Here is a 16,855-nt window from a genome sequence, read left to right as displayed (position 1 = left end):
TGCCAGATTGTCTTGTGTGTTTTGCCAAGCTATCCCGCGTTTGTGTCCTTGCTATTGCCTGATTACACTGTTTTGACCCTGTTTGCCTGTACACTGGATTTTGATTACCCTGCCTGCCCCTTATCGGATTTGTCTGCTTGATTGATTGATGTCCCGGTTCTGACGCTGCCTGCTCCTTGTCGGATTGTTTGTTTACCTGACGGATTTCCTGGTTTTGACCCTGTTTGAACTAACACCAAGTAAACTGTACTTCCGCTACCCACTGTGTCTGTTGTCGTGCTTTTGGGTTCCTATCTGTCTGTACCTGAAAACGTTACAATAATTCATTTTAAACACATTTTAACTTAACACACTTGTCCCTGATATTGACATGTGTCCTAACCCATGGTGAGTATGGAGGGGGGTGGGTCTGTGATACCACTGTTTAGCCTTCTGGAGGTGTCATGGGCCTAATTCGATGAAACGCTGACGAAGGAAAGTCCTGATTTGACAACCCCAGTGAAATGCTCATCAGGGTATCTTTATTGTTGTTGTTGCTGTCGTAGGTATAGTTAAGTATCGGTATGATTGTTGTACGGCACCCTATTGTTAGGTTGGGTTGTTGTGTATTAGTACTTGCACATGAGAGGAAGAGGATTGGCCGCTGTGGAATGTCCCCACTCCACAAACCAGTAGCACTAGGAATTGAATTATATTATAACACAAACAAAAAATGAGTTAAAGGAAGAAGCGTATAAATAAACTAATGGAAGAAGAAACTAATGGATGAATAAACTAATGCATGGATACAAATGTAAATAACTATTACAGGACACAACAGTTCCACAGAGAGCTCTGCTTTCAGGAAGGCCCGAGGTGGGCATCTCTCAGGTCTCATAAGGGCAGAGGTGGGCATCTCTCAGGTCTCATAAGGGCGGAGGTGAGCATCTCTCAAGTCTCATAAGGGCCAAGGTGGGCATCTCTTAGGTCTCATAAGGGTGGAGGTGGGCATCTCTCAGGTCTCATAGGGACCGAGGTGGGCATCTCTCAGGTCCCATAAGGGCCGAGGTGGGCATCTCTCAGGTCTCATAGGGACCGAGGTGGGCATCTCTCAGGTCTCATAAGGGCGGAGGTGGGCATCTCTCAGGTCTCATCTTACACAGGTTGTGGCAGACTGACTGTGACCTGACTGTCAGGTGTGGCCTAGCTCTGGTGTGAGTCTGCTGTGCAGCCAGCTGCCATTTGGGTAGTCAGCTGATCTCTTCACACAGGCATCATCACACAAGCAATAAGCTCACTGTAAACAGGCACTAAGGATTTTAATAAGCATTTCACACTCATCCTATGTCTCTCTTGGTTGTTGTTTGTTTTTTCCATGAACACATGTATTTAGTCCACCATTCACTTTAACAACATTGAAGTGTAGTGTAGTGAAATGAGTCATTTAACTTCCACCCTGAAACTGTGTATCATGTGTGCATGTGTAGGTCTATGCTTACAGGTGTGTATCCATATAACTGTTTGGGACCACGTTATTGAGTATAGATTAGGTGAAAAGACAGTCTTGGGTCCTTAATTTTTTTCCGCTAGGGCAAGGACAGTTTTTCCGCAACAGCTATCAGAACATTGAACTCAGACATGCACTTAATCGGAAATTCAATGTGCAATATAAACACTTTAGTCACTTTATTATACTGCAAGTCACTTATGCCATCCCAGTCACCTTATTCATGTGTATCTATATATTTGCAATGTACCTCAAGGGGAGTACTTGTACTCCATACCACTGCACTTGTTCTCATCTTTTTAGTTATTGTATTTTTGTGTTGTGAACTGTTGTCCCTCGTGGCACCAACAGCAGCGCTTCAAGTTCAGTTGTATGCAAATAAAATGACAATAAAGGCTTTCAATTTTCTTTCTGATCTCAAGGACTTACTATCTCTCCTTTTTACAATGCAGTTCACTTACCATCAGCCTGACAGATCACCTCGCACATTCCACTTGTAAATATATGACCGGGGTGGGGACTCGCACCAACAGCACTGTAGTCATGATAAATCACTCTGAGTAGGAAGAGCCCGTTATCAAAAGCCGAGGTAGAGGAATGCTCGACTGTGGAGAAGGGCGCTATCTAGTGGATGTTTTGTTGAGTGACCAGCCCATCCAGGCAACAGACAGGCTGCATCTTTTAAGGCAAACATGCTTTTTTTTACTAGCGTTAGTCATTATACCAATTCTGAATTGTATCACGTCAAACTAATATTTGTCGTATCAAATGTACATTCTGTTGTATATCCTGTCCTTAACTATGATTACACTAGTATCTGTTTTCTGAGAGGGGTAGTAATATGAGCCACTACATAGGACTGCCAATTTACATTTGTATTTGTTCATAATAAGTACATCTTGGAAACGATTTATCAGTATTAATGTCTCCCCTCAACAATTAGGTATCTCCATATGGCCTGCGTTTCGTCCACCAGCAAAGACCTTTTACCAACCTGAGGACGGCGACGTGGCACGAGTTTTGCTCATCAATCTTGTGAATTTAACATTCGGGGTACAGTTATAACCATTGTAGTTAGACTTTATAGAAATGTTTGATTAATCTCTTCATTTCTTAAAAGCAAATAACCCATTTTGTTTTTGTACAAATAGGCCTTAGCGTCCGGCCACACGTTCCGATGAGGGCTGTTTGTTTCCAACTTACAGAGCCGTGTGCAAACACCAGAGGTTTTTTTTTTCCTCCGCACACGCTGGACGGACAGCTAAGACCGCGAGTAGCAATTCAGTGTTTCATAATGTACGGCATTTTCAAACCTAGCAACTCACTCATAGGCTATCGGGCAAGTGTTTAAACTATTACAATGTTTTGTATACTTCCATGGATTTAATTTTAAAATGATTTAATGTGGCTTTTCCAAAACTGAATCACAGAGAACAATGAACACTTATATTGTTAATTATTTATTTATTCCCATTAAACAAGTTCAGCGTTTGAGAAGCTCTCAAGAAAAAACTTAATTTTAGATTTCACCTCAAAGATATCAAAGATGGATAACAAAGATAGCAGACCCTCATACATTTTACACTAGTCTAATTAGTATGACAAAGCCAGGTCTAAAAACATCTTGACCTTTTATGGGAGAAAAGAACAACAGCGTGTTGACGGACGCTCTACAGGTTGTTGTCGGTCCAACCCCGCACTCCATTGTAGCAGTCTCCCTGCTGCTTGAAGTTGGCTCCGCTTTCTTTCTTCAGCCAGCCCTGGAACTCGTTGCGGTTCTCGTGCATGGTCAGGTACTTGCCATAGACATCGGTGGCCTTGTGGTAGCCTTGGGACTGCAGCTGGCTGCCGCGCGCGGGTCCAATCCCGGGAAGCGCGGTTACGGGCTTGCCCTTCATCGGTTCGGAGCAGAAGGACTGATGCTTCTTGGAAGTGTTAGACATCTTGCGTATTGGTAGTTTCAAAATAGAAAGAGTTATTCAGACACGTCCTGTGGGAAGATAAATACACCCAACCGTCAATTACCTACCACTATTCAATATGCCAATTCAGAGGGGCAGTAGTTTTCTTTCGTTAGTTTATTTCACGTCACACTACACCATTTTTATTCTTACGGTATTAAACAGATGGTTGCTTGTGGGCCAATTTTATAGCCTGTAGGCAACAGTTTCAAAAATATAATGAATAAGCCTATATCATGGTAGTCTATGCTTAAATGCTAACATACAACGGCAGTGTCTATTTAGCATATACCGCCTACCTTTCTCGAAGAGTTCCACGGTTGCAATAGAAACACGGCTTTGGCGCGCTCGTTTTTATACTGGGTGAAGGCGCGCGAAGAAATACAGAAAAAAAACACTTTTCAATCAGGTGACCAGGTTGGTAGAGATTCCTCCTTTTTTCATCGTGGTTGGGTAACCGGTGCCTTTGGCGCGCGTTGTTTTATACTGGGTAAAGGCGCGCAAAGAAATAGAGAAAAAAGAACACTTTTCAATCGGGTGTTCAGGTTGGTGGAGGTTCCTCCTTTTTTCATCGTGGTAGGGTAAGAAAACATAAAAACAACTATCTGCATAAAAGAAATAAACACATACAATGTGCATTGTTGGTTACTTTAAACCTTACTTTACATTTTTACATTTAAAAGACTCCCATGCCCGAGGTTGCGAGTTTGAGTCCGGTGCGGGACTACTCGTGTACACAACGCAGGTCACACTGGGTTAGACAGCATGACCACTCACACAACACAGCGTGGTCTATAAGATGTGCCTTTATGAAAATGCTTAATCCTAACTGGAGGAATTCTCATTAAAACCTGGCAACCCTGAATTAAGTTTCGGTTACGTTTCTCAGCTTCCACATCATTCTGTGAACCAAAGCTGACAATGTATTGGCATTGACCAGCTTGTAAGGGCTACCCCCTGTGTTAACATGCATTTTTTTGCCCATTTATTTGCCTAAAATTTAAATGACCTAAATATGCGAGTGTAATTCCAGAGACCGTAGCCTATGTCTACAACTGTAGTTAATGTCAATGGCATTTTCAGACATAGGCTCGTGTCTGGAATTACACTCGCATATTTAGGTTATTTAAATTTTAGGCAAATAAATGGGCAAAAAATGCATGTTAAGCCGTGTATGTAGGCCTATAATTGTCACGAATTCCCCTGAATTCTAGTTTGTTTTCATCTGGTTTTGCTTTCATGTCTCATCACCATCTCCAGTCATTTCAGATCCGGCCACTCCCACATGCCTGGCAATCTCTTCATCTCTCTCACCTGGTATTCCCCGCCCATCTCTTCACCTGCAGCTCATCTCCTCATTAGTGTCTTTGTATTTATACCTGTCCACTTTCACTTGTTCCCTGCCAGATTGTCTTGTGTGTTTTGCCAAGCTATCCCGCGTTTGTGTCCTTGCTATTGCCTGATTACCCTGTTTTGACCCTGTTTGCCTGTACACTGGATTTTGATTACCCTGCCTGCCCCTCTTTGGATATGTCTGCTTGATTGATTGATCTCCTGGCTCTGACCCTGCTTGCCTGTCCATTGGATTCTGAATACCCTGCCTGCTCCTTGTCGTATTGTTTGTTTACCTGACGGATTTCCTGGTTTTGACCCTGTTTGAACTAACACGAAGTAAACTGTACTTTCGCTACCCACTGTGTCTGTTGTCGTGCTTTTGGGTTCCTATCTGTCTGTACCTGAAAATGTTACAATAATTCATTTTAAACACATTTTAACTGAACACACTTGTCCCTGATATTGACATGTGTCCTAACCCATGGTGAGTATGGAGTGGGGTGGGTCTGTGATACCACTGTTGAGCTTCTGGAGGTGTTATGGGCCTAATTCGATGAAACGCTGACGAAGGAAAGTCCTGATTTGACAACCCCAGTGAAATGCTCATCAGGGTATCTTTATTGTTGTTGTTGCTGTCGTAGGTATAGTTAAGTATCGGTATGATTGTTGTACGGCACCCTATTGTTAGGTTGGGTTGTTGTGTATTAGTACTTGCACATGAGAGGAAGAGGATTGGCCGCTGTGGAATGTCCCCACTCCACAAACCAGTAGCACTAGGAATTGAATTATATTATAACACAAACAAAAAATGAGTTAAAGGAAGAAGCGTATAAATAAACTAATGGAAGAAGAAACTAATGGATGAATAAACTAATGCATGGATACAAATGTAAATAACTATTACAGGACACAACAGTTCCACAGAGAGCTCTGCTTTCAGGAAGGCCCGAGGTGGGCATCTCTCAGGTCTCATAAGGGCGGAGGTGGGCATCTCTCAGGTCTCATAAGGGCAGAGGTGGGCATCTCTCAGGTCTCATAAGGGCGGAGGTGAGCATCTCTCAAGTCTCATAAGGGCCAAGGTGGGCATCTCTTAGGTTTCATAAGGGTGGAGGTGGGCATCTCTCAGGTCTCATAAGGGCTGAGGTGGGCATCTCTCAGGTCTCATAAGGCCCAAGGTGGGCATCTCTCAGGTCTCATAAGGGTGGAGGTGGGCATCTCTCAGGTCTCATAAGGGCGGAGGTGGGCATCTCTCAGGTCTTATAAGGGTGGAGGTGGCAGACTGACTGTGACCTGACTGTCGGGTGTGGCCTAGCTCTGGTGTGAGTCTGCTGTGCAGCCAGCTGCCATTTGGGTAGTCAGCTGAGCTCTTCACACAGGCATCATCACACAAGCAATAAGCTCACCCTGAACAGGCACTAAGGATTTTAATAAGCATTTCACACTCATCCTATGTCTCTCTTGGTTGTTGTTGTTTCCATGAACACATGTATTTAGTCCACCATTCACTTTAACAACATTGAAGTGTAGTGTAGTGAAATGAGTCATCCACCCTGAAACTATGTATCATGTGTGCATGTGTAGGTCTGTGCTTACAGGTGTGTATCCATATGACTGTTTGGGGCCATGTTATTGGAGTACAGATAAGTAGAAAAGATGTCTCAGGCCCTTCATTTTTTTACTCTAGGGCAAGGACCACGCGTTTAAAGGACAGTTTTTTACCCCGACAGCTACCAGAACATTAAACTCAGACATGCACTAAAACGGGAATTCAATGTGCAATACAAACACTTTAGTCATTTTATTCTGCTGCAAGTCATTTTGCCATCCCAGTCACCTTATTCATGTGTATCTATATATTTGCAGCGTACCTCAGGGGGAGTACTTGTACTCCATACCACTGCACTTCTTCTTATCTTTTTTAGTGTATTTTTGTGTTGTGAAATGTTGTCCCTCGTGGCACCAACAGGAGCAGCGCTTCAAATTCAGTTGTATGCAAATACAATGACAATAAAGGCTTTCAATTTTCTTTCTGATCTCAAGGACTTACTATCTCTCCTTTTTACAATGCAGTTCACTTACCATAGGCCTGACAGATCACCTCGCACATTCTACTTGTAAATATATGACCAGGGGGGTATTCAACGTACCTGGTTTAGTGACAAACCTGGATAAGTGGTAAACCTCTTAATAAATAAAATAAATAAATAAAAGAACCCCCCATTAGTTCATTCTCCTAGAAAAACAACGTCAGAGGGCTCTTCTATTAGGAGGTTTACCACTTACTCTGAGTTAACTTATCCAGGTTTGTCACTAAACCACGTACAGGGAATACCCCCCAGGGTGGGGACTGGCACCAACACCAATCTAGTCACGATAAATCACTCTGAGTAGGAAGAGCCCGTTATCAAAAGCCGAGGAAGAGGAACGCTCGACTGTGGAGAAGGTCGCCATCTAGTGGATGTTTCGTTGAGTGACCAGCCCATCCAGGCAACAGAAAGGCAAACATGCATTTTAGTCATTATCCCAATTCTGAATTTTATCACCTCAAACTTAATTTTATCGTATGAACTGTACATTATGTTGTATATCCTGTTCTTACCTATGATTATACTAGTTTATGTTTTCCGTTTACTGAGGGGGGTAGTAGTATACGCCACTACATACGACTGACAATTTACATTTGTATTTGTTCATAATAAGTAAATTTCGGAAAAGATTCATCAATATAAATGTCTCCCCTCAACAAATAGGTATATCCATATGCCCAGCTAAGACCTTTTACCAACCTGAGGATGGCGACGTGGCACGACTTTTGCTCATCAATCTTGTGAATTTACCATTCGGGGTAGTTATTACCATTGTAGTTAGGCTTTATAGTAATGTTTGATGAATCTCTTCATTACTTGCAAATACTCGTTCGTTTCCCATTTACAGAGCCGTGTGCTAACACCGGAGGTTTTTTTCCCCACTGCAAACGCTGGACGGACAGCTAAGACCACGAGTGGCAATTCAGTGTTTTACAATGTACGGCATCTACAAACCTAGCTTAGCAACTCACTAATAGGCTATCGGGCAAGTGTTTAAACTATCAAAATGTTTCGTATACTTCCATGGATTTCATTTTTAAATGAAACAATGTGGCCTTTCCAAAACTGAATCAAAGAGAACAATGAAGACTTATACTGTTAATTTTTTATTTTTCCCATTAAAACAAGTTCAGCGTAAGAGAAGCTCTGAAGAAAAAAACAACGTTATTTCAGACTTCCCCTCAAATATATCAATAATGGATAACAAAGATAGCAGACCCTCATGCCCATATGCCCGTCTTATACACCAGCAAACCAGAAGCCAATTTTAGACTAGTAGTCAATCTTCACTGCATTTGAACATAAGCAAAACATTTTACAGTAGCCTAATTAGGTTGATAAAGCCAGGTCTAAAAACATCTTGACCTTTTAAGGGGAGAAAAGAACAACGGCGTGATGACGGACGCTCTACAGGTTGTTGTCGGTCCAACCCCGCACTCCATTGTAGCAGTCTCCCTGCTGCTTGAAGTTGGCTCCGCTTTCTTTCTTCAGCCAGCCCTGGAACTCGTTGCGGTTCTCGTGCATGGTCAGGTACTTGCCATAGACATCGGTGGCCTTGTGGTAGCCTTGGGACTGCAGCTGGCTGCCACGCGCGGGTCCAATCCCAGGAAGAGCGGTGACGGGCTTGCCCTTCATCGGTTCGGAGCAGAAGGACTGATGCTTCTTGGAAGTGTTAGACATCTTGCGTATTGGTAGTTTCAAAATAGAAAGAGTTATTCAGACACGTCCTGTGGGAAGATAAATACACCCAACCGTCAATTACCTACCACTATTCAATATGCCAATTCAGAGGGGCAGTAGTTTTCTTTCGTTAGTTTATTTCACGTCACACTACACCATTTTTATTCTTACGGTATTAAACAGATGGCTGCTTGTGGGCCAATTTTATAGCCTGTAGGCAACAGTTTCAAAAATATAATGAATAAGCCTATATCATGGTAGTCTATGCTTAAATGCTAACATACAACGGCAGTGTCTATTTAGCATATACTGCCTACCTTTCTCGAAGAGTTCCACGGTTGCAATAGAAACATGGCTTTGGCGCGCTCGTTTTTATACTGGGTGAAGGCGCGCGAAGAAATAGAGAAAAAAACACTTTTCAATCAGGTGACCAGGTTGGTAGAGATTCCTCCTTTTTTCATCGTGGTTGGGTAACCGGTGCCTTTGGCGCGCGTTGTTTTATACTGGGTAAAGGCGCGCAAAGAAATAGAGAAAAAAGAACACTTTTCAATCGGGTGTTCAGGTTGGTGGAGGTTCCTCCTTTTTTCATCGTGGTAAGGTAAGAGGGGTAACATAAAAACAACTACCTGCATAAAAGAAATAAACACATACAATGTGCATTGTTGGTCACTTTAAACCTTACTTTACATTTTTCCATTTAAAAGACTCCCATGCCCGAGGTTGCGAGTTCGAGTCCGGTGCGGGACTGTGCTCGTCTACACAACGCAGATCACACTGGGTTAGACAGCATGACAACTCACAACGCAGCGTGGTCTATAAGATGTGCCTTTATGAAAATGCTTAATCCTAACTGGAGGAATTCTCATTAAAACCTGTCAACCCTGAATTAAGTTTCGGTTACGTTTCTCAGCTTCCACATCATTCTGTGAACCAAAGCTGACAATGTATTGGCATTTCCCAGCTTGTAAGGGCTACCCCCTGTGTTAACATGCATTTTTTTGCCCATTTATTTGCCTAAAATTTAAATAACCTATGTGGGATATTTTCATATGAATAAGGGATAGTTTTACCAGATACCTGTTGAATGAGTGTAAAGATTAGCTTTGGGTTACATTTCAGATGAAGTAGAGATTTAAAATAAGAGGGCGTAGCTTGGAGTGACCTAAGGTAAAAATGGGTGTGATATTATATACCATGGAAGTCTTTGATTTGGGTGGGGTCAGAATGGAGAGGTCAGGTTTAATTGGCTGGATTGGTCAACCAAGCAAAACATAGATGGGAGGTGCTAATTACAGGTTTAAATATGTTAGCGGGAAGGTATTTTGGCAGATCTATTTCCGGAATACATCTCTTTGCTGTGGCTTAATGTACTACAGTAAATCCGTTGGAACAACACGTCCTTTGTCTTGACTTTCTGATTGTGAAAATAGTTTAAGACTTAGTATTGGCCACCACACCTATATGCGAGTGTAATTCCAGAGACCGTAGCCTATGTCTGAAAACGCCATTGACATTAACTACAGTTCATTCGGTAGGAAAACGCCATTGACATTAACTACAGTTCATTCGGTAGCAATTAACTGTAGTTAATGTCAATGAGGTTTTCAGACATAGGCTACGGTCTCTGGAATTACACTCGCATATTTAGGTTATTTAAATTTTAGGCAAATAAATTGGCAAAAAATGCATTTTGAGCCGTGTATGTAGGCCTATAATTGTCACGAATTCCCCTGAATTCTAGTTTGTTTTCATCTGGTTTTGCTTTCATGTCTCATCAGCATCTCCAGTCATTTCAGATCCGGCCACTCCCACATGCCTGGCAATCTCCTCATCTCTCTCACCTGGTATTCCCCGCCCATCTCTTCACCTGCAGCTCATCTCCTCATTAGTGTCTTTGTATTTATACCTGTCCACTTTCACATGTTCCCTGCCAGATTGTCTTGTGTGTTTTGCCAAGCTATCCCGCGTTTGCCTGATTACCCTGTTTTGACCCTGTTTGCCTGTACACTGGATTTTGATTACCCTGCCTGCCCCTCTTTGGATATGTCTGCTTGATTGATTGATCTCCTGGCTCTGACCCTGCTTGCCTGTCCATTGGATTCTGAATACCCTGCCTGCTCCTTGTCGGATTGTTTGTTAACCTGACGGATTTCCTGGTTTTGACCCTGTTTGAACTAACACGAAGTAAACTGTACTTTCGCTACCCACTGTGTCTGTTGTCGTGCTTTTGGGTTCCAATCCGTCTGTACCGGAAAACGTTACAATAATTCATTATAAACACATTTTAACTTAACACACTTGTCCCTGATATTGACATGTGTCCTAACCCATGGTGAGTATGGAGGGGGGTGGGTCTGTGATACCACTGTTGAGCCTTCTGGAGGTGTCATGGGCCTAATTCAATGAAACGCTGATGAAGGAAAGTCCCCATTTGACAACCACAGTGAAATGCTCATCAGGGGGGTATTCGTCGTAGCTCGCTAAGCGGTTTAGCGAGCTAAATTTTCAGGCTAAGATAAAAAACGCCCCTCTTTTTGGTTCGTGGAAGCAACTTTTGATAAATCACCATAGTAACATATTGATTAGCACTAACCTGCTCCAGCGCAGGCTAACTTAAGTGTAGCTGGATAAGCTTGCCACACGCCCGGAAAAAGGAGGGATCCCATTGACCAAGGAGGACTGATATTAGATAGTTATATTAGCGGAGGGAGAGAGTTCTTTGCGATCGCCAAGATCCATTATTCTTGTATGAGCGCTACCGATATAGCCGACAAGGAATCATTAATTTACAAGACCTTCACGAGTCATTTATTGCAAACACCACAGTCGAACATTGACTGTCTTGCGCTTTTTTGCGAGTGGTGCATTTTTGTAGTATCGGTGATGCAGAGAACAAAGCACTCATAATTATATGAGCGTTATTAGTACACCATAGCATATCATTATTGTAGAAAATCATTAAGGTGGACTCATGATAAGAATAGAGAGAAATACAGACAATTTATGTTCACTGCTTCAATTTATTGCATTTGTTATTAATACATTTAGTCATTTAACAGACGCTTTTATTCAGAGCGACTTACAAGAAAATGTAAAACTACATCAAGGAAGGAGGTGAGGGGATTCGAACTAAAAACCTTGCAGCTTCGAACCAGTAGAGGGATCCTCTGTACCAGTTGACACTTGCTGTTGGGTATTCATACATAGATATCACCCTATAAACATCCCAACACACCTTGCTCTCACAGCGGTGGCGGTGTTGAATTTTGCCATGATTATGGTCTTGTATTCTTCATAAGCGTTCATGTTCATCTCCTGCTCGCCAGCGGAGAAAAAAAGAGCCCTTTTCTTTGAGTTTAGAACCATTATACCGTTAGAAATACATTGTTTTGGTGATCGACCTTTCCTGCCTTTTGAAGTAGGACGTGCACAAGCAATAGCTCTGATAAGTTTAGCCTGGTTGAAATTAACCACATGATTTGGATGCGGATCAGCCGTAAACGAACCGATATTTGCTGTTCTCAATCAGCTCGCTAATCTTAACGGGCTAAAAGGCCAATTGATTAACTTAGCTTCAACCCTACGACGAACGGGCCCCAGGGTATCTTTATTGTTGTTGTTGCTGTCGTAGGTATAGTTAAGTATCGGTATGATGGTTGTAGCGCACCCTATTGTTAGGTTGGGTTGTTGTGTATTAGTACTTGCACATGAGAGGAAGAGGATTGGCCGCTGTGGAATGTCCTCACTCCCCAAACCAGTAGCACTAGGAATTTAATTATATAACTATAACACAAACAAAAAATGAGTTAAAGGAAGAAGCGTATAAATAAACGAATGGAAGAAGAAACGAATGGATGAATAAACTAATTCATGGATAAAAATGTAAATAACTATTACAGGACACAACAGTTCCACAGAGAGCTCTGCTTTCAGGAAGGTCCGAGGTGGGCATCTCTCAGGTCTCATAAGGGCGGAGGTGGGCATCTCTCAGGTCTCATAAGGGCGGAGGTGGGCATCTCTTAGGTCTCATAAGGGCCGAGGTGGGCATCTCTCAGGTCTCATAAGGCCCGAGGTGGGCATCTCTCAGGTCTCATAAGGGCCAAGGTGGGCATCTCTCAGGTCTCATAAGGCCCGAGGTGGGCATCTCTCAGGTCTCATAAGGGCCAAGGTGGGCATCTCTCAGGTCTCATAAGGGCGGTGGGCATCTCTCAGGTCTCATAAGGGTGGAGGTGGGCATCTCTCAGGTCTCATAAGGGCTGAGGTGGACATCTCTCAGGTCTCATAAGGGCGGAGGTGGGCATCTCTCAGGTCTCATAAGAGCCAAGGTGGGCATCTCTCAGGTCTCATAAGGGCCGAGGTGGGCATCTCTCAGGTCTCATCTTACACAGGTTGTGACAGACTGACTGTGACCTGACTGTCAGGTGTGGCCTAGCTCTGCTGTGCAGCCAGCTGCCATTTGGGTAGTCAACTGAGCTCTTCACACAGGCATCATCACACATTTTACACTCATCCTATGTCTCTCGTTGTTGTTTGTTTGTTGTTTTTTTCCACATGTATGAAGTCCACCATTTACTGTAACAACAAGTGTGTTGAAGTGTAGTGTAGTGAAATGATAGTAATTTAACTTCCACCCTGAAACTGTGTATTGTGTGTATAGGTCTATGCTTACAGGTGTGTATCCATATGACTGTTTGGGGCCACGTTACTGGGAAAATGGGGGCGACAGTGGTACAGGAGGTAGAGAAGTCGTTTAGTAATCAGAAGGTTGCTAGTTCGATTCCCTGTCGAAGCGTCCTTGAGCAAGACACTGAACCCCTAATTGCTCCTGATGTGCAGTGTGCCATCAGTGTAAATGTAAAATGTGTATACATTGTAAGTCGCACATATGTAAGTCGCTTTGGATAAAAGCGTCTGCTAAATTACTAAATGTAATGAAAAGACAGTCTTAGTTTTTTCCGCTAGGGCAAGGACCACACGTCTAAAGGACAGTTTTTCCGCAACAGCTATCAGAACATTGAACTCAGACATGCACTAAATCAGAAATTCAATGTGCTATATAAACACTTTAGTCACTTTATTCTACTGTAAGTCACTAATGCCATCCCAGTCACCTTTTTCATGTGTATCTTTATATTTGCAATGTAACTCAGGGGAAATACTTGTACTCCATACCACTGCACTTATTGTATTTTTGTGTTGTGAAAACACAAGGAGCAGCGCTTCAAATTCAGCTGTATGCAAATACGATCTTTAAAAGTCTTTAAAGTATATTTATTCATCAACAACAACAAGCTTGTCGGGCTCACCCACGTCCTGGCAGGTCAGAGAGAGGCACAGGCCCACTCTCAGAGAGAGATGAAGCCCGGGTTCACTCCCAGACTGCAGTAGATGAGACAGAAGCAAAGTAAAACACATCACACAAGGTTTATATAGAAAGAAGTTATCGTTCTCTGAGGCTAAAACTATTTGTCAGCAGGGATAACCACGTGATGGGTCTCTGACGTCCGAGGTCATCTTACTATGCTTTTTGCAACGTAATGCATCAGCAAGGCAGAAAAGAAGACCTACTAGTTCTTCTTATCTGTCCTTGCTTACACACACACAAACACACACACAGAGAGAAGATACACTTTTAAGCACATACACAGAGTTAGAACCGTCAGCACTTAAGAATCAAAGATATACAGAAACAGAAAAGTCATGTTTCAGCAAACAAAGACATATGATTAACACACACAGATGTCAATTTTAATTAATTATTTAACAGAACTAAACCAGGTCTTATGGTTTATTAATAATACAGTTCATGATTAGCTTGGGTTAATAAATGCACATCTGCAATTACAATATGGACAAATTCATCATCAATACCGGTCAGCTTTGTCAACTTGTGTCAGTGTGGCCTTGTCTTCTCTGGCTGCCAGACAGGAGTGGTTTGCTCCAGTGTTACAGGATTGACATCACACCAAAGGAGCCTTTGTTTCATGCTGTGTCACACTGTTCAAGCATAAAACAAGAAAGCTCAAAAGCTCTTAAATTGTGCAAACAGTAATTGTATGGTTTAACATGCTTCTTATGCTTGAATCAAAATAATGTTATTTTCAAACTAACCATCTGGGCATCACACTGCCATACCAATAATGACCATGAGAGGGGGCAGTGAAATTAAGTGGGGATTTTAATTAATCTGTTCATATCTCCCTCACCTGTATGCAGGTTAATGCAGGTTCAGCAAAAATGTATAGATTTTCTGTGTACATTGTGCTGAAACCAACATCCAACCTACAACCAATATTGTTAGAGTAAAGCCAAAGCTCAAATCTTTTTGCAGAGCAAAAGTATAACATTCCACGTAAATAAATAATCAGCATGAATACAATAATGTTCCAAAGGTCATTTTAATGTCTCTATTCTGTGGGTGATATTGTAACATTCTCTTAGGTAGGGCAATTCTTGCAAATCTTTGAGGATGCTTTACAGACAAAAGGAGATGTGTTGCCTTTACAGAAAAATACACGTGCCCATTTTGTGGCCTTTACTATGCCTTTTAGAAGCCTTTCAGGCAAGGAGTGGCTATGGAGAGAGCAGTAAGGACCATGTATTTTACTCAGTGATACCCCACCCCTCTCAGATTGGTTGTCAGCTATAATGTGTGCAATGAAACTCTGATAGTACGGTCCCATACTGTCAATAGAGAAGTGTTGATCACAGAATTGATCTCCATGCAGCTTTTATTATGCAGGAACTCCCACCACTGCCCATGTATCTATCTGTATATCAGCACTAGCAACGCTTGCTGTGTGAAACAGCTTTTCATGCACAGACTGACAGCAATGAGTTAAATGAAAAAGGTGTGACTTCAACTTTGTTCTTTGCTCAACTTTGCCTGCTATGACAATAAAGTTTTACACCTTAGACCCTCTGGGCTCCTCCTTACAGGTCTGACATAAGAGGAAGGGCAGTAATAGTCAAAGTTCACTTTACAGACTCCATTTTAACAGGAGGAAGGAGCTATCTACTTTTAACTAAACTCAATTTTAAAACCTTAAACTTGGTTATGTTTGATAAAAACGTGAGTCTAATCTTGAGAAACATGTTCTGATGTGTGTACACATCTGTGCAGTGATTGATTTATTTAGCAAAGGTTGTATCCCCAGGGGGGGTATTACTACAAAATGGCGGCATAGTAAACAGGTCAGTTATTCATATATCCACACTACTATTCTACTAAAGTAATATCTTGTGTTTTTTCAGTAGTTGTCTGATATGCCAGTTATATGTTGTGCTTTCAGTAGTTGTCTTATAGGCTATGTGTTTGAAAGTTGTGCTTTGATTTTTAGGTGTATACTGACTATTATTCTTGCAAACATTGTTTTAATAGGGTGAAACTAATTGCCTTCAGGACATATTTCTGCCTTTAGAGTGGATATACAAACAAAACTCTCCCTGAAGAGAGATATTTCAAAATGTTGAATGTTATTTCATACATCTGATTGGTGCTCAGGTCCTTTCATGTATGCAGTTTTGTGAGACCGGTGTTTAAATGTAGTACATATTTAAATGGGGGCAACAGAGGCTCTCTCGACTTACTAAGATGGGCAACGTAATTCAATTTAAGCCAATTAAATTAAATTCAGTTTTATTAATATAGTGCCAAAACAATACAATTGTGTTTTACAGAGCCCAGAGGGGGGCCATCTGCATTGGCCAGGTAGAGAGGTAGAGATAGAGGGGCCATCTGCATGGGCCAGGTAGAGAGGTAGAGATAGAGGGGGCCATCTGCATGGGCCAGGTAGAGAGGTAGAGATAGAGGGGGCCATCTGCATGGGCCAGGTAGAGAGGTAGAGATAGAGGGGGCCATCTGCATGGGCCAGGTAGAGAGGTAGAGATAGAGGGGGCCATCTGCATGGGGCCAGGTAGAGAGGTAGAGATAGAGGGGGCCATCTGCATGGGGCCAGGTAGAGAGGTAGAGATAGAAAAAGTGGAGGGGGGGCTGGCAGAAGGTAGAAACGGGATTATTTCAAATTATTGCTGCACTCCCTAGGGTGGGACATTACCTCACATGTTGTTGCTTCTAAGAGAGAGAGAGAGAGAGAGAGAGATAGAGAGTGTGTGTGTGTTCTTGGACTTTGATCAACTTTGCCCGCCATGACCATTAAGTTTTACACCTTTGACACGCTGGGCTCCTCCTTACAGGTCTGACATAAGAGGAAGGCAGAACAGGTTGTTCATTTAGAAAAGGTTGTATCCACCGGGGACATATTCCTACAAAATGGCGGCATAGTAAACAGGTCAGTTATTCATCT

The 16,855-nt window shown here is 42.4% G+C and overlaps 2 protein-coding genes and 1 pseudogene across 2 annotated transcripts; 1 reads left to right on the top strand and 2 right to left on the bottom strand.

The window, feature by feature from the left end:
• LOC105897392 overlaps window positions 1-16,855 on the top strand; it is a 233,822-nt pseudogene that overhangs the window by 105,788 nt on the left and 111,179 nt on the right.
• On the bottom strand, window positions 2,934-3,804 carry LOC116218663 (barrier-to-autointegration factor-like). Its single transcript, XM_042703273.1, has 2 exons — window positions 3,747-3,804; window positions 2,934-3,476 (listed from the first exon to the last, which is right to left on the bottom strand). The coding sequence occupies exon 2, from the start codon at window positions 3,427-3,429 to the stop codon at window positions 3,157-3,159; it is 273 nt and encodes a 90-aa protein (XP_042559207.1). The 5' UTR covers window positions 3,430-3,476; window positions 3,747-3,804; the 3' UTR covers window positions 2,934-3,156.
• Window positions 8,138-8,980, bottom strand: LOC105900845 (barrier-to-autointegration factor-like). The gene is made up of 2 exons (XM_042703274.1): window positions 8,867-8,980; window positions 8,138-8,596 (listed from the first exon to the last, which is right to left on the bottom strand). Exon 2 carries the CDS (start codon window positions 8,547-8,549, stop codon window positions 8,277-8,279), a length of 273 nt encoding a protein of 90 aa, XP_042559208.1. The 5' UTR covers window positions 8,550-8,596; window positions 8,867-8,980; the 3' UTR covers window positions 8,138-8,276.

Source organism: Clupea harengus, chromosome 23 (genome assembly GCF_900700415.2).
Source record: "Clupea harengus chromosome 23, Ch_v2.0.2, whole genome shotgun sequence".
Taxonomy (NCBI): domain Eukaryota; kingdom Metazoa; phylum Chordata; class Actinopteri; order Clupeiformes; family Clupeidae; genus Clupea; species Clupea harengus.
The sequence above is the reverse complement of the archived record's forward strand: the minus strand, read 5'-3'. Positions and strand labels throughout refer to the sequence as shown.

Excerpts from the sequence above, each read along its gene's own strand:
- LOC105900845 (XM_042703274.1), bottom strand. The coding sequence starts at position 8,549 with ATGTCTAACACTTCCAAGAAGCATCAGTCCTTCTGCTCCGAACCGATG.
- LOC116218663 (XM_042703273.1), bottom strand. The coding sequence starts at position 3,429 with ATGTCTAACACTTCCAAGAAGCATCAGTCCTTCTGCTCCGAACCGATG.